Raw genomic sequence first — 27,004 nt, 5'->3', positions numbered from 1 at the left:
TCTCAGGAGATTGACCGTGATCACGGGTACTCAAACCTAAGGGTTACTTAGTGGTTCTGATCAAGTGGAGTCACAAGCTTGATATCATTGAATTGATCAAGAAGAAACCCATTGTCCCATTTTATTTTTGTTTAGTGTGTTGATTTTTTAGAAAAGAAAACGCGTTAGTTCTTATTTATATTCAATGATTATTAGCCTATGTGAATGTCATTTTGTCAAAATAGTATGGATTACAATGGATAACATCAGTGGATTACCTCCTAACAAAATAGAATAAAGAATAGTGGATAACTCAACATATGGGATGATTTTTTATACACGTCAAATCTTTTGTTTTTTAATTTCACAAGTTGGAGATGTACAGTTAATCACACATCCAGACACATTTAGGTTGACGAGATTAAGACGTTGATTGATAAAGATAAGCTTAATTAGTTGATAATACATACTTCATCCGTTTCTTTTTTAAGTGTCGTTTTAGTGTGGATTTAGCGTTCCTATAATTTACAAATGTTTAAAATAAGAAGATGGTAATTGTTATAAGGTTCCATGAATAATTAAAATTCTATAAATAAGATGAGTAGTAATTGTTAAAAATTGGTTGAGAAAAAGATAGTAACTAACAAATGTTTGTTACGAGAGAACGATAACATCAGTGGATTATGATAGGGCCAAACCGCAAGTGCACGGCCTATCGAAGTAATAGTAGTAAGTAGAGTATCGTTCCGCTAGGGAGTTGTTCAACTTAATTAACTTTTAATGAATGATTAGAGGAGAGAAAGTTGATAAGAAAGAGTTTGATTGCTGAAGGTAAAAACAATGATAATAAAGGGCCTTAGGATCATTGGTTCATCTTAATAACTAATCCTTCACTAGACAAAACCTAAACATCTAATTTCATGATTTACACACTAATTTCTAAAGACCGGTTTCCCTTAGCCCCTCACCTTTCCGATGAAAGTCCGGTGAGAGTTTACTTCTAGCAACCAAGCCTATTTCGCTGACATGATTACTAGAAGATGCATAGAGGATTGAAACTACTCTTTGTCTCAATAATTGCAAAGACTATTTCACTGTTTTGCAATTATTTTCTAGATTCACTTGTTCCAACATCAAGACTCCGCTCTCGCTTTATGAATTGATGTTTGGGATGATGGATTAACGATTATCAAACCCTCCGCTTTCGCTTCCACAGTTTGATAATTGTTAATCCACGTTAAGATGGTGAATCTAGATTAGAAATTAGGGTTACATAGAAATTAGGGTTTAGACATGTTTTGTTTAGGATTGAGTCATTAGACTTCCCAATAATCCTAAGACTAAGAAGTCTACTCACTCATGTTCATCGTAGACATGGAGGAAGAAGAGAGAAATACGGTAAAGTAAATTGCAAAGAAAGTAAAAGGGAAAATAAAGACTTTTATTAAAATAGCAATTGAAATAAACAAAGTAAAGCATAAGTAAAGCATGATTGTTTATGGTGGAGAGCTACTCTATTTATAGCTTTACATCTGACTTAGAAACTAAGCAACTAGAAGGATAAAACAGTAAAGCTGCAACAGGGTAACTTGGGCTTGAAGAAAAGCAGCAAAACAGGTCCTGGAGACGGGCACGGCCGTGCCACATGTTGGCACGGGCCGTGCCAAGCTTCTGAGTTTGGGGGAACTTATTTTTGTCCCGTATCTTCGTATTCTTGCGCTGTATTTGCTCCAGTCCTCTTTCTTTTGCTCCAAGGCACCTTCCACCATATATTTATTCCTAAAAAAAAATAAAAGACAATTTGAAGTAAAATATTCTAAACTAAAATAAAATGCAATAAAATAAAATCAAATCTAAAATAAAACTAAACTAAATAAGGCAATAAATAATACTATCTATGACTCATCAGATTACCATCTCCAAAAATAGAAACAAAGAATAGTGGATAACTCAACATATGGGATGACTTTTTATACACGTCAAATATTTTATTTATGAATTTCACAATTTGGAGATGTAAATTGTTTACTTCAAATTCTTCATATTTTTAACACATCCAGACCCATTTGGTTCATGTTCTTGCTAAGACATGTGAGCAGGGCCGTCTGAATTAAAGTGGAGGTCCGACTTTTATAGTAAAATTAGACTTCTAATAAAATAAAAACGTACAATTTTTTAAAAGAGTAATCATCTTTAAATTGTGAAATACATTCATACATAAAAAATAGTCATCATTGTAACTAACACAATAAAAAAAATATTCATATTCTATTAAAAAAAGTTGATTGTTGTCCTTGTGAGCTTAGCTTAGTTGGTAAGTGTAACGCCCTATTTCTATTAAAGCGATAAAACACGTGAATATAACAAATATTCAAGAAATAGACACTACGTCTCATCAAAACATTCACAGTCATGCATATAATATTTCATCAGACACAGCGGATATAATCATACCAAAAATCTCCAACATATATCTCCATCAATACATATACCATGGTCAAATATATCAACATAAAATTCTCCAATCTCAACAACAAGTACATCTCGATAAACAGAACAAGTCCAACATAACTAAAAGACACTGACTCGACCTAATCAGAGCCCTAGACTAAAACTCCAAACGATAGTGGGGACTAAATCCAGCTATCCAAGTACTCACCGCAAGCGGATTACTCCTGCACAGCGTCTACCCATCCATACATACAGGTAGGCGATTAAAAACCACTGGAGGTTAGTATTACATCAATCATAATCAAAAATAATAATTTGAAATGAATAAGACAATTAACCTCCAAATAATCATTCATTCGACCAATCCAAATATCACAAGCTAGCATCAACATATCACTAACAAACAACATTCACATATCACATCAAGATTTCATTTCAATATGCAATGCGCCTATACTCGACACATACATGCATGTGGTTCCATACAACAACAATAGTCCGGAATGCGCCTATCCTCAATTGCAATGCGCCTATCCTCAATTGCAAACTTCGGTAATGTCGTCCGGAAAAACTTCTGGAAACTCTTGCACTACCGGCAAATCACCAACTCCTTTCTCACCACCTTCCTTCAAGGAAGCAAACATCATGAACACACTAGCTTCACCGTCCAAAGACTTCTTCACTTGTTCCGCGGTTAAGAACTTCCCACCTTCCTCAGCTACCGGCTTAGAAAACGTCACACTCTTGGTCAAAGAATTAATGTTAACACCAAAAGTCAACATCCAATCCATACCAAAAATCACATCCATATGCTTCAACGGGAGACACACAAGATCCAACTCAAAATCCACGTTACCAAAACTAACATGACACTTAGCACACACTAAAGAAGTAGTCACCGAACCACTAGCCGGGGTATCGATAAACATCCCTCGAGACAACGGAGTCACAACTAAACCCAAACGTTCAACACAACTAACCGCGATAAAAGAATGAGTAGCACCAGTATCAATAATTGCAATCAAATGAGTACTATTGATAAAACACATACCTCGGATGAGATTATCCGGATGCTCCACCTCTTCCGCATTCAATGCAAACACCTTGCCTGCCGCCTTCTTCGGTTTGGTACACTTAGTGCTAATATGCCCCTTCTCACCACAATTGTAGCAAGTGATCTCCTTCTCCATATAAGTACACTCATAAGCCTTGTGACCCGCCTTCCCACACTTGTAGCAACTATCACCCTTCTTGCAATCATTAGCAAAGTGAGCTAATGTGCCACACTTGAAGCATCTCACCTCAGCAACATTCACTTTAGAGCCTCCACCAGATTCTTTCTTCTTTTGCTTGTCCTTGTTGTACGGTTTCCCAAATCCGTGACTCTTCCCTTTCTTATCATGTTGAGCCTTGTAATGATTAGCTTTAGCCCTTCCGGCATCATCAAACATACGACACTTATGCACCAAAGTATCGAAGTCTCGGATCTCATGAATGCACATGTACTGATAGATGTCTGGCCTCAAACCGCTTTCAAACTTCACACACTTGGAAACCATAGCATCCTCCGCATTGATATACGGACAAAACCTCGAAAGCTCTTCAAACTTTGCAGCATACTCAGCCACTGAACGGTTCTCTTGCTTCAAGTTCAAGAATTCCACTTCCTTCTTAGTCCTCAAATCCTCAGGAAAGTACTTCCCCAAAAACTCAGTCTTGAACCTAGCCCAAGTCACAACTCCACCACCGGCCTCAATCCTTCCCTTAGCATTGGTCCACCAATACTCAGCCTCCTCAGCAAGCATATGAGTAGCCAATCTGACCTTCTGATCCTCACTAGTCACCATAGCACGAAAGATCCTCTCCATGGCATGCATCCATGTCTGAGCTCCATCCGGGTCATACCTACCCTTGAACGTCGGCGGAATGTAGCATCCTCCGCTCCTCAGCCATAGCATCCTCCGCTCCTTAGCCTCTCCAGGATCACGATGACCAACCGCCGCCTGCTCGTTAGCCTGAGCCGACACCTGAGCCATCGAAGCCAAAGCATGCGCAATCGCTGCATCATCTCTACCACCAGCCATCTCACTTCTACACAAAACCAACCAACAGATAAGGACAACAGCACATCAAACAAGTATCGAAGGTAACTCATTACCGTTCGTATACCAACAGGAAAAAAATCAACAGATACTAGTCTACTAGTCCATTAGTTCGGACAAGGCTAACCAGGCTCTGATACCAACTTGTAACGCCCTATTTCTATTAAAGCGATAAAAAACACGAATATAACAAATATTCAAGAAATAGACACTACGTCTCATCAAAACATTCACAGTCATGCATATAATATTTCATCAGACACAGCAGATATAATCATACCAAAAATCTCCAACATATATCTCCATCAATACATATACCATGGTCAAATATATCAACATAAAATTCTCCAATCTCAACAACAAGTACATCTTGATAAAGAGAACAAGTCCAACATAACTAAAAGACACTGACTCGACCTAATCAGAGCCCTAGACTAAAACTCCAAACGATAGCAGGGACTAAATCCAGCTATCCAAGTACTCACCGCAAGCGGACTACTCCTGCACAGCGTCTACCCATCCATACAGACAGGTAGGCGGTTAAAAACCACTGGAGGTTAGTATTACATCAATCATAATCAAAAATAATAATTTGAAATGAATAAGACAATTAACCTCCAAATAATCATTCATTCGAACAATCCAAATATCACAAGCAAGCATCAACATATCACCAACAAACAACATTCACATATCACATCAAGATTTCATTTCAATATGCAATGCGCCTATACTCGACACATACATGCATGTGGTACCATACAACAACAATAGATGCCAACCGCACATCTAAGTAAGAGTACACCTCCTCTTACTATGTAAAAGTACACCTCCTTTTACATTTCACAACTAACTTCATATGATATGATGCATGGACATACAACAAGACCCGATAATGCACAACCTCAACATACAACTACCAACGACAATGTAAATGTACACCTCCAATTACATCGACTAGCTCAACAACATTGCATTATCAAGTATTCATGTCCACACATTCAACCAATCACAATTCACATATGAGTCATCATCAATTACACAATATCTCACAACAATCCACATACTTCTCATAACTCAAGCGAAGTGGAATAACACAACATTTATGACAAGCATCATATTCAACCTTCAACAACCATTCATATATCCTCAATTAACCACATAAAGTCATTCACAAAAGATTTACAAGGTAATTGGTTCAAAGGAACCATTTTCAACAAAGTTCGTCTATCGGTATCTCATTTTCAAAATAAATGGAGTTATTGAACCAAACCAAGTAAACAAGATTCAATGCCTCAACTAAGTATACCTCTAGGCCACATGTGAGTGCAATAAAGGATACCTTGGCGTTTCACCGGCCAAATGAGACGAAATCATGAAAAACTCAAAGTTCGTCTCTCTTTGTTCTTTTTACATAAGCAACCCATTTTCAAAAACAAAACATGTTAAACTTGATGGAACCAATCACAATTACTTTTTAAAAATCATATGAACATGAGCCTAGGCCACTTACAAACAATTAAGCTTTAGTTCAAAGATTAGCCTAAGTTCGTTTGAGAAAATCCCAAGTTCACATATTCCACAATTCCACCCAAAAATCAAGTAAAACATGATTAAGACATTGCACCAACTTTACAAGCCTTGCCTAGGTCTATATGATTTGTAGACTAAGCTTGCAATCCTTTATGTTCACAACAGGTCACTTTTCAACATTTCCTAAAAACCAAAACGACACAAATCCAAGTTTCAAACCATTTGAAAACTCAAACATTCAACAAAGCCAAGTATGTTCCAGTTGAAAAGTAAGTGAAAACAGTACAAGAACACCTTCAAACGGTCGCTACGGTCCCCTACACGAATGCCCCCGACCCCCCGAACACGGAACAACGGGCACGTTGCCCTGTGCAGGGCGCCTGGCGCCAGGAGTGTAGCGCCTAGCGCTAGCTCTCTGAGTGTGGGCGCCTAGCGCCCTAGCTCAGGCGCAGCGCTCTGTAACGTGCATTTTCGCGCATTTCGGCCGCGGGTTTATGCCATTTTCACCCCAAAATCGGGTGTTTAAAACCCTTCAATGTCAAAAGTGATCCGAGGCATAACCCGAGGCTCCAACACATCAAACTCACACGTTTTCGTGGCATTTGAATAAGTGATACGAATCTTTTAAAAATTCATTTTCTCAACAATAACAAGTTTTCAACCTATAATCAAAACCAATATTCACAACAACTATTTTCACCACAACACAACAAATCTCATCACCAATTCATAATTAATGATACCCAATGTATCAATTCAACAACAACATGATTCAAATCATCAACAATAACAATTGAACATGAATCCGTTCATAATTCAACAACCACAACTTCACAATTCATCAATTTCATACAAAAACATACTATGTTCATACATACCCATTTTGACATACAAATTCAACAACAACAACACAATTATCAATCAACTCATGTACATAATCATACCATTATAATTAAGCACGAATTTCTACAACAAAATCTCAATTAACAACTTAAGCAAGAATTAGGGATGAACTACAACTATTGATTATGCTTGAATTCTAACCTCCTTACCTTAATTCTCCACAATCTCTAGCTAGTGCTTCACTTTAGCTCCAACTCTTGATTCTCTAGCCTCTTCTAGCTCTCTCTAGATCCTTCTCTTCAAAACCCTTTTTCTCCTCTTGCTTTCTCTCCTTATCTCTCTCTATTTGTGAAAATGAAATGAAATGTTGGTAAAACCCCAATTTCACTACCAACTAGTGTTTATACAAACTCTACTTAATTGGGCTCAACTCACAATGTTTTAATGGGCCTTACCCATTTCTATTCTAACCCAAAATGTTACTACTCACTTAACGGTTAAATACAACACTAACGGTCACTTAACGGTAAACTAAATAATTACCCAACTCTCCAACACTTAGTAAAATAATAACCCTCACTAAGCACTAAAAATAACCTTCAGCAAAAATTACAAAATTACCCCTGCTCTCAAAATGACTAAAATGCCCCTAAGTCCCAAAATGACTAAAATACCCTTCTAACACCGAATTCTGCGAATCCCAGCCAAAAATACACACAGAGGCAAATAATCACGCAAGAGCACATATAACACAATTAAGAATAATAAAAATAAATCTAATCGAAAAATCGGGTTGTTACAGTAAGACAATGCATAATATATGCAAGGTCGGGGTTTGAACCCCGGCCACCACCAAAAAAAAATTGACTGTTGTTTTTGCTCAATTTCGTAACGTTGAAGTTGAACCACAATGTTGAAGCTGAATCGGTGATTTCAGGTGTCTATGAACAATTAATAGGTGGTAAAAGAGCAATTCTCAAAAAATGATTCGGTGAGGGTCATTAAACCTACAAAAAAAAAAAATTGCTCTTTAAACTTCAAGAATTGGTCTCTGACACCCCAAAATTCGAATGAAAAAATTTTAAAATAAACATCCAGTAGTTATCTACATGACGTGTTATTAAGAGAAATTTCGTAATTTTAAAAAGTTCAAAGAGATATGAGGGGGCCTAAAAAGAAATCTTAAAACTTCCTTAAGTCGCGATAGATATTGGGCCTCACAAAAAGCCCACAACCGTGTAACTTGCTCATATCTGCTCTTTAGCCAAATGGATTTGCTCATTCTCAAAGTATATTACGGATATACCCCTACGCATGTTAACTCACGCTAGTACAAATGGCAATGTATGTTTTTTTTTTTTTTGAAGAAATCAAAATGAAATATATTACTACCAGGTGGCAATTAATCTAGCACAAGGCGTGCCAGAAAAACGCCACAAAAAGTACAAGATACATCAAAGAGTCATTAGTTCAGAAACAAAACATTAGCCAATGCCCACACAAACAAAGGGATTTTGGCAATGTATGTTAACTCATGTTGCGTGACTTAACATGCGCTAGTGTTAGTTGCAGCATGTTGTAGCATGAGTTAACTCACATTGTCCTTTGTACTAGCGTGAGGTAATCACGTTCATAGCAGACAGCAGAATCTGCATTAAATGCAACCAGTTACTGAACAGACTTAGAAAAAGTCTAGAATGACCCGTAATCACGCCACATTCATAACTTAACCAAATTACGCCCGTTTAACAAGATTATCGGATAATACGATATAATCGATCAAAATTACTCAAAAACATCGTTTTTCTCACAATCATGTAATCACACATAACGATCCAAACGATCCAAATTTCACAAATTTGCTGGTAATGACCCGTAATCACTTAATGACACGTAAACGACCCAAATTACACAAATTTGTCCATAAATTTCTAAAATGACATAATCTCACATAAACGGTCAAAATTACCCAAATTCATCGTTAAATTACGTAATGCGAGCAATAATTGATGTGACATAACAGGCCACCAAAAAAATAATTCATTTCATATATTTATATAATATATAATATTAGTTACATATCGGCCATAAATATCCAAATTACACAATCGGCCACCAAAAAATATGTCGGGGTGTAATGCCACCAAAAAATAGGACTAACACCGACCGACCCAAAAGTGTCATAACCTATCTAACTAGACTAGTGATAATGCATAATCTTCGTCTTCATCCATGACTTCGAACTCTTGCTTTGGCTTTTCCGGAGTGTCCAAAGTAATAGGATTATGCTCATTTGTTGGTTTCTTTGGCGGCTTCGGCTCCTTAGACATGAGCTCATCGAAAGCGGCTTGTCTATCCAAAAACTCAAAAAGTCATTGCTCCGCCTCACCAATCTTGTGAGTCATCCACTCCGTAGAAGGAGGTGGTATCGGAAAATTTTATTTCAACTTCACATGAAGAAAGTGGTCGGGAATCAAGCAAAGACACATTATGTTGGAATGTGGCTTAAGTGGTGGAGCACTCCGGATTGGAAAATATGACTCACATGAACCACCCAAATTGGGCAAAGTCAATAGAACAACCGCTCTATTGTAGCAACTAGCAATAATGTGACCCATTTCCGGAGTGGTCAACCACTTCTCTGGAGGCGCAGTACCACTTTTCCTTGTTGGAGGGTGTAAACCATCGAAGATAAGTTTGTAACGGCTCTCGGTAGCATATATCGACAAGTAGTCACTCTTGTGAGTTTTCAACTCATTAATAAGTGCATGACGAACCAAAACATGATCTTCCTCATTCAATCCCATGTGCCTAGCTACGACTCGGAAACTACAATTACCATCCCCTCTAACATTCGCAATATCTCCAACGTAAGGTCTCATGAGATTTGAAATTTGTGAAATGTATGGTATTTTCAAATAAGGTTTTGGTTTTGAAGTAGGAGTCGAAGCTTGTGAGCGGGACCACTTGCCAAGACGTGAACCTTTACTCTTTGGAACATTACTCTTGTCATGTGAGCATTGACTATTGGGATTTTGAGCATCAATAGTCTCCCACTTAGAGGGGATTCGACCTGTGGACCTCGTTTTCAGTGTAGACTTCACCCTTTTAGGTGCCCCCTTGGTGGCCACTTTTCTCGGAGGTGGCTTCAACATTGTTTCCTCCGAAAATCCTAGTTCACGCAACTTGTATTTGATGAAGAGTTTCATCTTGTAATGGGACCTCTTGATACGTTCTTGAATGGCGTCCCATTCCTCCGTAACGTAAAAATGTGTGTCAGCCTCTTGTCCAATTACACTTAATCTTCGCCAATGAGGGTGTATTTCATCCAAAAGAATAGGCAATTTTTTCTTTCTCTTCTCGGCAAGAATACAAGCACAAGGTAACCCGAACGTTGCCATTTGCACACAACCACAATCTTCTTTAGCAAAGCCGAATCTCCTAGAGCGTTCAAATTCGTCATCGATGAAACCCAAAGCGGCCTTAGAGACATACCCCTCCAACTCAGAGAATAACTTGTTTTTTTTTTGTATTTGTGTACCATGACGGTTATGCTCTTCCCAAAACTCCCTTGTATCTCACCAAATTGGTTTTTCAACATTTTGTCAATTTCATCCCAACATGATGCCAAATCTCCCACACTACTCCTCAAGTATCTTCAATTGTGCATGAGCCAATTCAACAATGTTGGTGCTTCTACACCCTAGACGCAAGTATTTATTCGTCCATGCCCTCACAAAATGCTTCTTAATGGGCAAAACGGTTTCCTCAACATATTTAACAAACAATGAAAACGGTCCGCATACCTCATCTTTGAATGTCAACCATGCAATTGCAAATGAATCCTTCGTAGGAGAGTTAACCACATCTCTCCAAGCCCTCACTATTTTCTTAACAAGCTCACATTGCTTGTCATCATCCGCTTCCTTTGCATCTTTGCCAACAACTTTTACTTTCGAAGGCTTGGCATTGACTTTACAATCCGTGATGCACCTAGATTTGACATTCTTCTCAATACAAAAATAGCAAAGTACATGGTCCGTTTTAGGGAGAACTTCGGCAACGGCTTTCATCAAAGTGGGGTCCCTATCGGTGACAATCAGCTTAGGCATGTTGTGTTTTGAGGTCAAAAGACCAACCAACATCGCAAGTGTCCAAATGAAGTTATTAACTCACGCTCAGCACTATCACATACTGGAAAAAAAATGACGCAAGTTGCAGAAAAACTAGGAAAAAAGGATGAGATTTGACGGTACATTACATGTTCTTTGATGATTGATGAGCGTAGAAACTTGTTTCCTGACGATTTGCAATGATTTGGAATGAAGATTTTGACCCAAAAATTCCCACTTTTTGGGTTTTTGGAAGTGGAGGGAAAGAAAAAATGGAGCTTTATGGTTGTCTGCTTGGTTTTAAACGAAAATAGTACCCAGTGTGAGTTAACTCACGTAGCGCATGTTAACTTACGCATTGGCAATTCGGACATTTACTTTGGGAATGAGCATAACCATTTGGGTAAAGAGCAGCACTCAACCGCGCAGTCGTACGAAGCAAGAAATTTATAAACTGGCCATTTCATTTCACTCTCCTCACTCACTCACAACTCACACATTCTTCTTTCGTTCCAACAAACTCTTTCTTCTAAACCCTAATAACAACGCTTTCTCTGTGATACAATCACAATGGGACAAACAATTTCTTCTTGTTCGGATTCTGTTTCTTCAAACTATGGTGATTATGCAGAATTGAAATCACAACCATATACTACTAGTTTCTATCTTCACATTCATCCTCGGAAGCTTAAGTTTCCATGTAATTAAGCCTCTTCGATTATTTTGTTTCTTCGATCACGTTTTTTTTTCTAATTTCTTTCATATTTTTGTGAAAACAGTTGAATTGGGGAAGAAGATTTCATGTTCTTTGAAGTTGTCTAACAAGTCAGATTATTACGTGGCTTTCAAGGTTCTCATGCTCTTCAATCATGTTTTCTTTGAGTTTGATTAACTATGAAGCATGGACACTGACACGACACTGATAAGATTTTGAGAATATTACATAATTCAATATAATCACAAGTGTTGGCGTCGTGTCAGTGTCGGACACTGGGACACTCCTTCAATTAGAAGTGTCCGTGCAACATGATGATAAATTTGTGTTTGTGTCTGCTTTTTTGGGTAAACAACCATTTATGTCGTGTGAGACACCGTCAATATAAACCCTAAATGTATCGAAATTGCAAACACATCCTTGATGCCTATTTTGTTAATAATTATATGGACTAAATTGACCAGCGAAAAACGTATTCGAATACTAAAATGGGAACCAAAACGAGACAGTTGAGGATGTGTTTGTAATTTCGATACATTCAGGGACCAGCAAGTTATACTTCTAGGGACCAAAATGGTGGTTTGCCTTTTTTTTTTTTTTAATTATGTGTTATGGGGAGTTGTAATTGATTTGGAGTGAAATTTATGGTATTGTTGCAGATTACATGTCCAAAGAAGTATTCTGTTGAGCCTAAGATTGGAGTTGTGTTGCCTAGGTCTACTTGTGATGTTACAGGTTTTTTCTCTCTCCCAAATGCAAACAGGAATACTCAAATTTGTTTGAAGTAGTAATTTTTCAGGTGTTTATCAGTAGCGGCAAAAATCAAATTCTGTTACAGTGATATAGCATACATATCAATTTTTACCTATTTATCAATGATTGATGATGTTAGATGTACATACATATCAAATCATGGATGTTTTGGCATATCAATTGCCTATTTATTTTCATCAATGACTGTGATAGCTTATTTTACCCTTTAAAGTGAATCATTCGCATTTGAAATACTGTTTACATTGGATTGGTTATATAAATCGGATGTGTTATGAACTGTTACAGTTTTCAAACAATTCAAACTAAATAGCATCCTTGTTTACTTATTGACTGTTTGTGGCATATTTACATTTTCACTATGCAGCTACAATGCAACCCCAAGAGGAGGCACCTTCTGACATGAAATGCAAAGATAAGTTTCTCATTCAAAGCATAATTGCAACGCCTGGAGCTACCACAAAAGATATCACTTCGGAAATGGTAACCACAAATAACAAATTGTCTCTTTATAAAGATTAGATAATCACAGTATTGTATCTGTGACGTGAGATATACGGAGTTTTTCGTCCACCATATATAATTTAATCATTTCTTTTCTCATTGAATTTAGTTTGAAAAAGAGTCCGGCTATGAGGTTGAAGAGCGCAAATTGAGGGTTGTTTATGTTGCTCCTACCGCTATGGATAAGGTTTTTTTTTTCCTGATATTTTTAAAAGCAGTTCACATATAATTTTATGCCGCACAAAATATTGTTTAATTTGGTTATTGACCCTGTTCATCTTTCACAACCACATCGTTACAAGCTTCAACCAGGACACACCTGCAATAATATATACTTTTGAACTTAACCCAAAACGACAAGTTTTCATGTCATTGTAAAGACATAGAGATATAACAGATCTTGATGATTATAATTTAGTTTAAGGAGGCCGCAATCACTTTCCAAATGTATTTGAATATTTAAATGAACAATTTTTCAAGTTTTATAATTTATGTATCGATTTATATTACTATACTGGTCTTTGACAATGATCTTGCTGTAATAAATTGAATTTCTTTTCAATTTAAGCACCTTTTTGGGAATGTCCCTCCATATAGTCGTATTGAAGTTGATCAGTTCATAACCCTGATAATGAAAACAATATGCAAATAGATTCCATTGCCTATAGACCCTATTCATTTCATTGCTCTTAGTAAGATTTGAATTTGGAAAAATCGGTGCTCATTTTGAATTTCTTTATTATGTCAGGCAATGGCGCTTATTTCAAAGTTACTCGAGGAGAGGAAATCCCTTATTGAGCAAAATAAAAGGCTTCAGCAAGAATTGGTATTGCATTAAATCCGTAAATTTTCTTTTAAGAATGCTTATGCACATTTTATCTTGAATGTTTAGCTTGGTCATATTGATTGTTATCATATGATTCTGTTTTGATTTTTTTTTCTAATTAGCGACCTCCAAAGTAGATTTTATATTGAAGTTTTCTTTCATCACTTCTAATTTGTTCATTTGTTATGTTAATCAATTATTTACATGAACTGAATTACATATCTGTCTCTTTATGTCTGAATTTATAGTTTGGAAAAGATAAGATCATCGTAATCATCTGTTCACGAATACCTTAAAAGATTTCTCTGATTCCAAGAAGTAAAAATATCACATGATAAAGAAAGTGTGTGAGCATATCCTACCATTTGAACTCTTGAAGATTTTGGTTCAGCTCGATGTTATCCATAGGCTTAGTTCTGTTGTCGATTTTGCAAAATGTATAGTAATTGGGTTGGTGGGTTGCTTGATGATAGGCTGAGCTGTGAAAGAATTCTAGATCGTGGCCACTGTTTAATTGAGCAGAGTTTGGTTATAATTAACTAACTAAAAACTTTTGAGTACTTCATAACCAACTAACTAACTAACACTGTCTACTTCATTCGTTGTTGAACAATTGCCATACTCCGCCTGATTCTTAACGGCTTCTATAAATGAAGGAAATGTAGCACCCTTTACTATAAGCTTGTTTTATTGCAGAATTTTAATAACAATCCTCAACTGATTCACATGGCTTTTCTCATCCCTACTACAGATTAGTATATTGTCAAAGAAAAATAGTACAAACTTTCTCAAGCACTAATAGTCAAAATGATCATTCCTGTGCTCGAAAAGTCGTCTTATGTATGTATTCCTTCATCCATATTTGATAGTACCCCAATTTGAGGACTAGCTTTGAAAAAATTGTTATTTCCGCTAACTCATCCAACAGTCCACACAGAGATGCGAACTGCTATATATGTTTTCACTAAGATAATTGGATTGTAATCTCATTCCCTCCTGTCAAAATAGTCCCAAAAATTATCCTAGAAACACCAATGTGATTGTCGATTTTCAATTTCAGAGATTATTATGAAATTTTACTAACTTCAGTGGTATCATTTTCCTGGAATATGAGTAGCATAGTAAAAATGTATCATTATTGCTAAATAGTATGTTTTAGAAACTAAATTGGTGATTCGTCCATATCATTTTCCTTGTCAAAATTTGTTAGGTATCCGGTGGTATTGATAGGGTAACTGCTGATGCAGTCAGTTATTTTAATATATAGTTATTTAGGAGCAGTTAGCATTTTGTATAATATGCAGTATTTGTGTTGATTAGAAGCAGTTAGGCAGTTTATGCAGTAATTTGTATTGATTAGGAGCGGTTACAGGCAGTTTATGCCCTTAGTTTGTATAAATAAGGCCATTTGGCCACAACAGTAGAAAAAAATTCAAAATAATTCAATTAGGAACCTTATTGGTTTTGGGCAGAGAGAGAGATGTCTCTTCTCTGAGGAGCTTTTGCTTTGGGATTACAGAGGGATAATCTTCTGTAATATTTTCTTTTCAATCAATAATACCATTTCTTTTGTTTCTCTTAATTTGGGTTCCTATCAATTTGGCGCCGTCTGTGGGAATCGAACCCACGACCACGTGGTTAAGTATTGAATAATTGCGCCATAGTTTAAATTTTATAACCAATGGTTCTCTTGGAAAACTATTGATTGATTGAATCTTGTCATATGCAGAATGTTTTGAGGCGCGAGGCCAACGACGACAGTCATATGATGTAGTCGTGAGGCGTGAGACACTGAAGCTGCCAAGTAATGTTCACTAATGGATGAAGTTGTTTAGTCACGTATCAGTAGAATGTTGGTTATTCCAACAGTACTTTTCTTTAGTTTTGTAGTTGTTTAAATTGCATCGTTTTCTAGATAATCATATACCATAGTACCTCTTTATATATATACATTGAATGGAATATGGATGTTAGATAATATAGAAAGGTTGATGAAATTGAAACAGAATATGGACACTAGTATCTAGTTCCTCTTTTTGTGATTTTCTCAATTTTTCACAATCATCATCACCATAAAATGGAGAAACAGAATTGGAACAAAGGAATGCAAGAAGAAACCGTTTGTCCCATTTTTTTCACAAAGAAAAGAAATAGTGTGTTATTTACATTGAAATATTATAACCCTTGGTGATTACATTAATTAGTGGATAACTCATCTCAAACGAGAGGTGTTTTATCAATCTTCCAACAAATAAGATTTTGAACGGTGATTTACCTCATTGACTTCACCGAGTTGATTTCTTCATTTATGCTTGCCAAACAAGTCAGTTTGTCTTAACGAATTATGTCCACTTTTTGTCCACTTTACATCTATCTTTTATATACCGATACAAATTTTGATGTAACACTTTAACATAAAGTAGAAGTCAGAGAAACGATATTCTCGCTGTTTCACGAAGGACTATTTCTCTGACATCTACTTTATGCTAAAAATGTCACTGTTCGGATGATCCTTAAGGCTCGACTCTCTGTTAACAAAGTTTGCTGGAGCACTTGAGCAGTGGTTGTTTTGACTTTGATATTCTCGCCGCATCAACAACGACGTCATGGACGTGGTTTAGTTGTTCCATACCATCTTGTTGTCATTGCTATCGGTGCTCTTGGAGCTTCTGATGATGGATAGGAAATGATTTAAATTCATTTGTTTAAAGTATAAGTAAATTCTGGCATCTGAGGTTTAGGTTGCTGGAGATTATCCAATAGAGAGAGGAGAACTTTACATAAATTCCGACATCTTGATGGCAAAATTTGATTTTAACATTAACCACAAGTCCTACATTTTGACTGGCAAAAATACAGAAATTGTTATGTTGGACACCATAACAGGTTCAAACCCAGTTTTTCTACTTGTGTGTGTGAGAGATTTCGATGGTTGTTGTCATTTCATCTCTCCAATGATCTTTATACTATTGTGGTCATGCTCTCCAGCCCTCAAAGTGATGCCAAAATAGCCACAAAGAATTACAGATAAATATTACCATCATATCCTATCCTATATTATATGCCTAAAACTTTAACCTTGACCTTGTCAAGAGTTTTCAGGGCCTTTTATCATGTTGCAACGAACAACAATCTTCCGAAAATCGTCAAGGCTTAGCTGCAACAAAAACCATTATACTTAATTAGTTAATAATAAATTTAAATATAGAACACAATACACAAAAGTCAAAGATTAAAAATTATTGATTTTCATAGTTGTAAAATGCGAAAAAGATCTATTTGAGTGAATCACTAATTTAGTCTTTCAATTAGTGAGGTCAGACAATATGGTCCCTCAAAATAAACAAATCTAAAATTAAAAATCATCAATCACCTTAATCAACCTGAATAGATTAATATCATTGAAGATTTTCTACTTTAAAACTATGAATTTCATAGACCTTAAAAAGTGAACAAGGTTTTCTAAGTAAAAATGGGAAAAAAAGACTTGTCATAAACTAAAGTGACATAGTGGTCATTTTACAACCATTCTCGAAGAGATTTGAACTATCCCTTGAGGTTACACGGTCAAACTATTACCACTATGGACAAGCTTAACTACATAGTACACTAAATAACCATAGTATAATTTGACAGTATACAGATTCTGAAGGAGAAATAGTATACAGTCCATGTATATGCAATATTTCAGAAAGTTTTAGCAATTACCCATCTAAGTTAAAACTGAAGGTTATGCAACCTACAAGTTATTCTATGTTCTCAAACAAAATTATTGAGAAAGTAGTTAATAATACTTACCCTTCCATCTCCATCACTATCAAAGCAACGGATCATATCAACTAACTCTTTGTCTGACCATGAAAAATCATGAGTTATAGCTGCTTTCTCTAAATCCCTTATTGTTACAGTTCCTTCTCCTGCTTCTGCATGTCAGAACTAGCCTTGTCAATAATCAACAGTCTCTCCATGAATTTAAATATCAACAGGAAAACAGGGGAAACAAAACCTCCTATCTTCATTTACATATTCAATGTTGACAACAATATCGAATCTCTATAACTTCTCCTTTTTTTATCAGTAGGAATCGAACTCGGTACCCTGAAGTTTACAACATTCACACACTGCGCACCAACCACTTGCACTAGACCCCGGTTCTATAACATTCCTCTTATTCATAATTTTATTTTGGATTGGAGATACTAGGAGAAAGACAAGCTTTATTTTGTGTTCTTTTGCATCATTCAACGTCTTAGATAAGCTCTAGTTAGTGCCATAACGGATTTGAAAACCCTAAAGTAAGTAAAGGCAAAAAAATATTCCATACAAATTGTTTTCAGTTTAATTTTAAAAATAATTTGACATTATGAAAACAATATGTTTGGTCCATTTAAACCATTTTTTATAAACAAAAAAAAAAAGTAGAGATTTTTTCCTCAAAAAATAAAAATAAAAAACAAAAGTAGAGATTTATAAGATCATGTAAAGAAATGACTAATCTCTCATACTTTTCACCAATTCACGTGTAAGTTGAAATAAGACTGCATCAATATACGCCAATTAATAAATAGATGCTCACGAGAGTAATACCAATTGATTATATTATAACAAAACAGTCAATTATATATCACTGTATGGGCTAAAAATGTGGATTTTCAAAAACTGCTAATAGATCTTTCTTTACCATTTTAAATGAATAGATCAACAAGATGGTTGGCTTCTAGTTTCTCACATCATGCCAACAAGTTTTAATTTTATGTGGGCATGATATACTGACAAACACTTTCCCTCAGCAATCAAAAAGTAGCATCAACAGAAATTATCAAATTACCATCAAGCTGGAAGAAGTGTACAATGAGTTCATCCTCAGTCATTTGCAGCCGACTAGCAAACTGTTGGCAAAATTAGATATTAAAAAGCAACTTTGGATACAAATTGAAAGAACTACAAAGACGGAAAGATCATTATGTGAATAGGAAAATCAATACAAACCGATTTTTTGTTCTTCTTTCTTCCCTTATCTTCTTGAATCTGAATGCTTCCCTTTTTCTCAGCCTTGCTGATGTTCCCTACAGTCTTGTTAGAGCAAACTGAAGCCTCTGCTGAATCTTGCAGGGAAAGAGCAATAGCCTGTCCATAGATTTCATACAGTACAGTTAAGATGCTTTCTATATTCACAACAATATTCTTATCAGTAGCATGGCAAAATGTTTAGGATTTATTCTCAAACAACTATAACCAACAAGATCTAAAAAACAAGACTACCTGCATCAAAGCTTCATCTTCATCATCAACATTCTCTAAATTACCACCATGCTTCTTTCCAGTTACTCTACTTTTCACCTTCAAACTTTTGTTCTTCGCCTGCAATTAGTATCGAGGTAAAGAACAGTAAAGGTCAACATAATTTTCAAAGCGTAACTGTTAGGATTATGCAGAATAGTTTTTCAAAAAGTGCACAATTCAAGCATCCTAGCATTCATTTCAAATCAAACAAAAATCAAATAAGACCATTCTACCATGAAAATAAGTTGGCTTTAAAATTATGTAAAAACAGATAAAATGCTTGCATGAAAGCACTCAATTAAAATAACTTCAAATGCAAACTTTGTAGTACTTTCTTTTTAACATTCTTTTAATATATCTTAAATTTTTTTAACCAACTTCACCTATATTTATATTTTAAGTATCCTAAAGTTCAAGCTCGATTCCTGTTTTTGTATCCACATACTTCACATTGGGACCTCTGTGAAAATACATTTCCTTATTTACAAGACTCAAAATCATGTCTATATACATGAAAACCATGGCACATTTGGGTAACTTGCTCAATTGAGTGTTTATCGATCAAATACTTATCAGATAAGATCTATGGCATAAACAATATCTGGCTAATCAAATAAGTAATATGTTAAACTGTTCTAAAATAATGCCATAAACTAATTTCATAGACTTTCCTAAACACTTAAAAAATGGTAAGAAATAAGATAAGCAAACATATCAGTAAATGCTGGAGTCATAACAAGATACGCATAAGCTTTTTCAAATGTCTGCCTACATTATCAGATAATTGCATTCATACAGTTTATACAGACTATTCACCTAATCAACCATATTCCTGACTACTATCTGCATTTATATTTTTTTTTTTCTTTCTACTATCCTATAGATCAAGTTGGGAGTCTAATTTCATCTGCATACTTGAAATATATTTCTTCATTTACATGACTTAAATCCAACTCTTTAGTTGAGCAAACTAGGATGTGTTTGGATAAACAGCAATTGAACAAGTACTTGTCAAAAAAGACTACGAACAACTTATTGACATATCATAAGCTATTTCGTAAACTTTTCTCGCACTTACAAAGAGCTTATGTCATACAGTAAACCTGCATAAATTGTAAAATAGATTTTCCAAACCAATACCAATCCCTAACTGGTTAGTGACCTTTTCTATTGGAAACTCGCTATTTGGCCGAAGGACCAACTAATGAGAGACCAATCTCACTGTCCACTATCAGGGGACCCAATTGAAGTTAGAGCAAAGCTCTCTATGGACTGGCCCAACAAAGCACTTGTTGGCACCAAAGGGATTTGAACTTGATTATACTTAATTGTACTAGACTACTGGTTAATGACTTAATTGTACTTACACGCATTATTTACACAATTATTCATCTCAAAAAACAAATTTCATCAAAACTAAAACATTTAACAAAATAAATCAATATTTATAGTAATTATGTAAGTTCCAAGGGTTCACCAATCAATAATATTTCTACTAACAAATTGATTGAACTAAAAAAAAACAAAACTTCATGAAAAATGTGGCATTTTGATTGAAAAAATGTAAACTACATTACATTACAAACAAACCTTTCTTTTGCGTGACCCAGAAGCATTTTCAAAGTCAGAATCATGCTCATGCTGTTCACTAGAAGAATCAGATTCATCATTTTCTTGTTCTTCCTCATTTTGGGGTATATACTCTTCATCTTCTTCAACCTTCTCTTTCCCTTTCTTCTTCTTAATTGGAGTTGAAGTTTTCAATGAAGAAACCATTTGGGGTAAACCCATAGCCTTTAACCTCGCTTTGTTTTCAGCAATTCTATCTAGTCTTTGTTTCTCGTAATCCGACATCATGGTACTCCTACTAACATTCCGTACGGTTTCTTCTCCTTCTGATTCCGATGATGATGATGATGATGTTCTTTCTTCCGATTGTGAATTGGATTCGGATGTTTTGCGTTTTGCCATTTTGGATTAGATTGATTCAGGTAGGTTTGTGTTCTTTCAATTCTCGTTCTGGGTTCTCTAATTTTTTTTTTATTTTTACTATTCAATTAGGATTCTAAAGGTTTTAAAAAATCTTTTTTATTATGAAAAATATTTTATCCTATTCAATCAAAAAAATTGTAACTTACAAAAAGTTTTTGTGGTTTTTTTTTTTGACAATAAGAAATTTATCGCATTTCATCTATACTATATATAAAGAAAACTACCCCTTTCAGCACACTTTTGGGTTGGAATTTTCTTTCCAAAAATAACCTTAATTTTAAATACAAATAGCCAATTATAAAATAACACGTGGATTAATAATCAGTGTCACTAATCGTCACCGTTAACTTTCTTTTACCACCGTTAACAACAGATCAAACTCACAAAAAGTTTAAAAATTATATTTGTATTTTTTATGTCGCTTCTCATGAATTCAAATCGATCTAGAATTCATCATAGTACCCTCTGATCACATCTCATCACCTCTAAAAAATTAGAAAGTTCCAAGGCTCACGAACTTGATTAATACTTCTGAAGCACCATTGAATGGAATATCTTTAAGGTCCACTTCATGAATTGAATATCTTTCTGTTTTATCCTTCGAACAATTTACTTTCCGCCAACATTACAATTCAAGCTTTATTTTTACTTTTTTTATTAGAAGAATGAATGAATCAGAATTTGAGAAAATCAAAGTTGAGCAATAATCACTTATGAAAAAAAATCCAAAGTGTATGTTTTTTCCTGCTTTATTTCTCACGAGTCTATGAGTTTTTTTAATTTTTTTTTAAACAAAAATAATAGCTGATGAGGATTGGACTATAAATCCTCTAAAAAAAATTAGTAACAAACGCGAGCAAAAAATATTGTTAAAGATTGGACTTTAAATCCTCTATAAAAAAGATTAGTAACAAACATGAGCAATAAATAATGTTAAAGATTAGACTTTATATCCTCTAATAAAAGATTAGTAACAAACATGAGCAAAAAAATAAGATTAGTAACAAACTAAGCAAAAAATAATGTTAAAGATTGGACTTTAAATCCTCTAATAAAAGTTAGTAACAAACGTGAGCAAAAAAAAAAAGATTAGTAACAAACATGAGAAAAAAATAATGTTAAAAATTGGACTTTAAATCCTCTAAAAAAATATTAGTAATAAACGTGAGCAAAAAATAATGTTAAATATTAGACTTTAAATCCTCTAATAAAAGATTAGTAAGAAACGTGAGAAAAAAAAAGATTAGTAACAAACATGAGAAAAAAATAATGTTAAAAATAAGACTTTAAACCCTCTGATAAAAATATTAGTAATAAACGTGAGCAAAATATTATGATTCAAAATCTTTTAGAAAAAGATTTGTTAGAACTATATTAAAAATATTAATAAGTAGGGTTTCGTTCCCGCATTGTTTAGTTTCTCTCAACCTCTCTCCACCCTCTGCATCAGAATTCAGAATTAACCTGTAAGTTTTTTTTTCTTCATGTTACAACTAATCAAAGTTGATTAATTTTATGGATTATTTGACTTTGCTGGTTTATAAGTGATTATGATTCAAATTATTTACGATTAATTTTAAGAATTATTTGACTTTGCTGGTTTATAATTGCTTATACAAACTATGATAGTGTGCTTTTTTTTTTTTTATATCTATAAGCACACCTTTGGGTTGGACTTTTCTTTCCAAAAATACCCTTAATTTTAAATACAAATAGCCAATTATAAAATAATACGTGGATTAGTAATCCATGTCACTAATCGTCACCGTTAACCCTCTTTTACCTCTGTTAACGAAAGATCAAACTCACAAAAAAACTAGCACAAAACAACAACTCATGTTACTTTTTTATCAGCCGCTTTTATGTTGTACATCTGTGTTGTTCCCCTCAATACAACCGACAAAGATTGTCAAGTATTTTCATATCCCTTCCACAAAAAACAATATTCCATATTATTTTATTGATATAAATTACTCATCCTTAGTCTTTGATCGATTGTAACAAACGTGAGTAAAAAATAATGGAAAAGATTGGACTTCAAATCCTCTAAAAAAAAGATTAGTAACAAACCTGAGCAATAATGTTAAATATTGGAATTTAAATCCTCTAAAAAAAATTAATAACAAATGTGCGCAAAAAATATTGTTAAAGATTGGACTTTAAATCCTTTAAAAAAAAGATTATTAATAGACGTGAGCAAAAAATATTGTTGAAGATTGGACTATAAATTCTCTAAAAAAAGATTAGTAACAAATGTGAGCAAAAAATAATGTTAAAGATTGGAATTTAAATCCTCTAAAAAAAAAGATTAGTAACAAACGTGAGAAAAAAATAATGTTAAAGATTGAACTTTAAATACTCTAAAAAAAAATATTAGTAACAAACGTGAGCAAAAAATAATGTTAAAGATTGAACTTTAAATCCTTTAGAAAAAAATATTAGTAACAAACGTGAGCAAAATATTATGTTAAAGATTGAACTTTAAATCCTCTAAAAAAATATTAGTAACAAATGTGAGCAAAAATTAATGTTAAAGGGCAGACCATTCCCAATGTCGGAATCTATCTTCCACGACATGTTTTCAGTCATGGTCAATTATATGTATCTTTATCGAGAGGAGTTTCTCAAAATTCAACAAAGGTTCTCATTAATGAAGGGAAAATAGAAGGAGAAGATGGAGACTTTACGAAAAATGTAGTTTTTAAAGATATTCTTTTATCGCAATCATAACAATGTTTCTTTTACATAAAATGTCATTTATACATTTATGTTATGATGTTACTAATTACTATTAGAATAAACAATAAAAGATCATTATTTTATCTTTATTTTATATGCAGGCAAACTAAAATACGTTGAGTTCATAAATAATTGTTATATAACTTGACAATATTTTGTTTATAAATCAATACATCAATAATTTCCATTAATATTTAAAAATTTAAAAAATTTAATCAAAATTATACAAACAAACATAATAAAATAATCACATGCGTTAGCGCAGTAGAAAGAGCGGACAGACGGGCACGATAGTGCCCGTCTTTCCGCTAGTTCATAATAATAATAGTAGAGATACAAGATGGAATCCTAATATAAATATGGAAACTAGAATGCCGCGAAGCCACTCTAACAAAGCTATGAGCGACTTCGTTGACTTGTCTCCAAATAAACCTAATATCAGATGTTACTAAATCAAAAGCTAACAGACGTCTACAGTTATTGATCACTGCGCTAAAATTAGAGACGCCACATTTACTATCATAAAGACTATGTCAAGACTTTGTCATTTAAAAAATCTTATGATATTTAATCAAGTCCAAGTTCGATTTTTTGTCGGAAGGCGTGAAAATATGAACCACCTCACTTCTCCTGGTTTTTCATGGATGGACCTCGTAACACTAAGTACTCTTCAATTCCATAATTTCCTCTAAATTTATTCATGCCATATTTAATTAAAATTGTTATTGTTCAAGTATCATTGAGAGGAGAACAAGTGTGAAGGAGATCATGCGAGACAAGAATGTCATGGATTTCAACGTTGATCAAGTTTTACTTATCTTCCAACAAACTTCAGATTATCAATGCTTGTTTTTAGGGTTGACAATGAACCGAGTCAACTCAAACATAGTTCGGAACACGACTCGAGAATTAAATCGTTGAACTTGGTTTATGAATCAAATAAGTTAAACTTGAGCTAAAAATTAAGTTTGTAACTAAATGACCTAAACTTGAATTATATATAATTCGGCTCGTTTAATTCATAAGTTGACTCGATTATACAATGAGTTTGGAAATAAAAGTTTTTTTTTTAGGATATTCTCAATTTCAAACAAACAAATAGGATCATCCATCCTCCATAGTCCATCCTTATCACCACTCTACCTCTCCATCACCTTTTAGTAGTTAAATCAAGATATTCAACATTCAACTTCAATAAAAACTCTTCTCACACTTACAAAAAAACACACAACTAACGGAGTGCCACGTGGCCCAATCATTTCATGTCACGTGGCACCAATACCAATATTTTTACAAAGTGCATGGACCAATACCAATAGTTTTGTGTTTTTTTAACAGAAAGTTAACAGAGGGACCAATACCAATATTTTTACAAAGTGTAGGGACCAATTCCAAACAAAAAAAAAGTGCAAGGACCAATGTCAAAATCTGATGAAAGTGCAGGGACTAAATAGTTACTTACTTGTGTAATAAATAGTTATTATAATATTGATATATTAAAAAAAAAGTAAATTACACTCGCTTTTTCTTTTTCTGAGATATGTTTAGATTACATTGTAAGAACTTTTTATGTTAAAATATACATTTTCATAACCTCTTATATAATACATATTAGAGAAAATTATACTCAATTTCTCTAAGAGATTATTAAATTATATCTCCCTTCCTCGTTTGTTTAAAATATTTAGTCCATTTTAATTGTTATGCAATGACATGGTGTAAAACTTTTTTATACATGTATCCATTCTAATCATACTATATAGATATTTGTGGAGATATTTTAGCGACTATCCTATGAAAGTGGCGATATAAAGTGAATTGATTGGATGCATGTGTAAAAACGTTTTATAAATTTTATACCATCAGTGCATATAAATTAAATTTAAATAAAATATTCAAAATATTTTTTATGGTGATTGGAAGTTAAAAACATGAATTTTTATTATCTTAAATTGTATACTCCTATTGGTCACTATTATAAGAAGGAAAATAAATCACATTTTAGGTTTATTGAATAAGTGATGTATCTTGTCTATAATGATGTATATGATTTATATTATAATATAGATCATATATATCAATTATTTGATAAACTTAAAAAATTCTTTTTTTGTTTATAATAGTGATCGGATGGAGCAGTTGACATTTGTTTATTTAGCATGGACTCAAATTCGTTTTATTTCCCTTTTGTTCTACTTTTTTTCTGTGCGCTCCTATAAAAATATAGTGTTTTTTTTAATCCTCCTATAAAACTATAAAAATAGGGTTTTTTTAATCCTCCTATTTTTGTTTTGTGCGCTCCTATAAGAATATTGTTTTTTTTAATCCTCCTCCTATAAAAATAGTGTTAACATGTTAATTGAACAAGAGATGTATAATTTCATTTTAAAATGATATTTTATTGGATTGACAAACAAAGATTGACTTAAGTTTTGTATGTAGAGGAAATGGTAATAGTGGGAGGCACCATCGTTATTTTCGGGCAAGGCTACAATAACATGCTTAACTAGCCTATGTTGATGAAAAATCTATTTGAAAATGAACTTTAACTAATAACCAATTAAGATAACATTATCATTATCATGCTAAAGACGTAATAATTTAGATGAAATGACTCAGATATCTTTCTTATACCTTTATCAAGGATCTTATACTCGGATTTTACCGGCTATTGTAGTGTTATCTAACTTAAGAGATTAGTATAAGGAGGTAGTTGCGCGCAAAGAATACACCTTTACATACTAAACCAAAAGGATAATAACCAAAATCCCATATAAACTTGAATGGCATGCGTGATAATGTCATTTGTCTTTTTTTTTTTAATAGAATCATTCATCACAATTGATAAATAAATTGAACATTGTCCTTTAAAAAAATAAAAAATAAACTGAGCATTGTAATAATTCCATTGATGTCTTAAAAATATATAATGTAGTATAAGTATAATGTTCACGTCACTAGTACTTCAATCATTCACCAACCAAGTTTTCTTCTTCATTGTACCTACCTCATATGTTATCATATATAAAAGGGAAGGAAAAAAGACTTTTTTTTTTTTTTTCTTTTTCACATGTGCAAAATATAAGGTCAGTTCAATCTTTTTTGTCAATTTATTGGAAGAATTTGGATGAAATATCCCTTTCTTACAAACATA

General features: G+C 33.8%; 3 protein-coding genes across 5 annotated transcripts; 1 reads left to right on the top strand and 2 right to left on the bottom strand.

Annotated features, from left to right (window-relative positions):
- Positions 1 to 2,634: 2,634 nt before the first annotated feature.
- LOC146927229 (uncharacterized) lies at positions 2,635 to 4,277 on the bottom strand. The gene is made up of 2 exons (XM_085707039.1): positions 3,534 to 4,277; positions 2,635 to 2,703 (listed from the first exon to the last, which is right to left on the bottom strand). Exons 1-2 carry the CDS (start codon positions 4,275 to 4,277, stop codon positions 2,635 to 2,637), a joined length of 813 nt encoding a protein of 270 aa, XP_085563165.1.
- A 7,222-nt stretch (positions 4,278 to 11,499) lies between these two features.
- Positions 11,500 to 15,844, top strand: LOC146927228 (vesicle-associated protein 3-1-like). 3 transcript variants are annotated; one of them, XM_085700579.1, is made up of 7 exons: positions 11,500 to 11,720; positions 11,800 to 11,870; positions 12,395 to 12,470; positions 12,874 to 12,989; positions 13,120 to 13,197; positions 13,759 to 13,836; positions 15,566 to 15,844. In XM_085700579.1, exons 1-7 carry the CDS (start codon positions 11,591 to 11,593, stop codon positions 15,608 to 15,610), a joined length of 594 nt encoding a protein of 197 aa, XP_085556705.1. In that variant the 5' UTR covers positions 11,500 to 11,590; the 3' UTR covers positions 15,611 to 15,844. The 3 variants fall into 3 exon arrangements, with proteins under 3 accessions (XP_085556705.1, XP_085556706.1, XP_085556707.1); XM_085700580.1 differs by lacking the exon at positions 13,120 to 13,197 and having other exon boundaries at positions 11,536 to 11,720; XM_085700581.1 differs by lacking the exons at positions 13,120 to 13,197; positions 15,566 to 15,844 and having other exon boundaries at positions 11,536 to 11,720; positions 13,759 to 14,024.
- A 767-nt stretch (positions 15,845 to 16,611) lies between these two features.
- On the bottom strand, positions 16,612 to 21,181 carry LOC146927227 (uncharacterized). The gene is made up of 6 exons (XM_085700575.1): positions 20,710 to 21,181; positions 19,099 to 19,197; positions 18,826 to 18,963; positions 18,665 to 18,725; positions 17,635 to 17,759; positions 16,612 to 16,993 (listed from the first exon to the last, which is right to left on the bottom strand). Exons 1-6 carry the CDS (start codon positions 21,088 to 21,090, stop codon positions 16,925 to 16,927), a joined length of 873 nt encoding a protein of 290 aa, XP_085556701.1. The 5' UTR covers positions 21,091 to 21,181; the 3' UTR covers positions 16,612 to 16,924.
- Positions 21,182 to 27,004: the final 5,823 nt, after the last annotated feature.

Source organism: Medicago sativa, chromosome 4 (genome assembly GCF_051527215.1).
Source record: "Medicago sativa cultivar Bolivia chromosome 4, Bolivia_mono, whole genome shotgun sequence".
In the NCBI taxonomy this organism is placed as follows: domain Eukaryota; kingdom Viridiplantae; phylum Streptophyta; class Magnoliopsida; order Fabales; family Fabaceae; genus Medicago; species Medicago sativa.
Note: the sequence above shows the minus strand (reverse complement) of the source record. Positions and strands in the feature narration are given on the sequence as shown.

Coding starts and splice junctions, on each gene's coding strand:
- LOC146927229 (XM_085707039.1), bottom strand. CDS start 4,277: ATGGTGACTAGTGAGGATCAGAAGGTCAGATTGGCTACTCATATGCTT. Junction 2,704..3,533: donor CGAAGAAGGCGGCAGGCAAG/GTGTTTGCATTG, acceptor ACTAACCTCCAG/TGGTTTTTAATCGCCTACCT.
- LOC146927228 (XM_085700579.1), top strand. CDS start 11,591: ATGGGACAAACAATTTCTTCTTGTTCGGATTCTGTTTCTTCAAACTAT. Junction 12,471..12,873: donor GTCTACTTGTGATGTTACAG/GTTTTTTCTCTC, acceptor TTCACTATGCAG/CTACAATGCAACCCCAAGAG. Junction 13,837..15,565: donor AAAGGCTTCAGCAAGAATTG/GTATTGCATTAA, acceptor TGTCATATGCAG/AATGTTTTGAGGCGCGAGGC.
- LOC146927227 (XM_085700575.1), bottom strand. CDS start 21,090: ATGGCAAAACGCAAAACATCCGAATCCAATTCACAATCGGAAGAAAGA. Junction 19,198..20,709: donor CTGGGTCACGCAAAAGAAAG/GTTTGTTTGTAA, acceptor TACTAATTGCAG/GCGAAGAACAAAAGTTTGAA. Junction 18,726..18,825: donor GAAAGAAGAACAAAAAATCG/GTTTGTATTGAT, acceptor TTTTGCCAACAG/TTTGCTAGTCGGCTGCAAAT.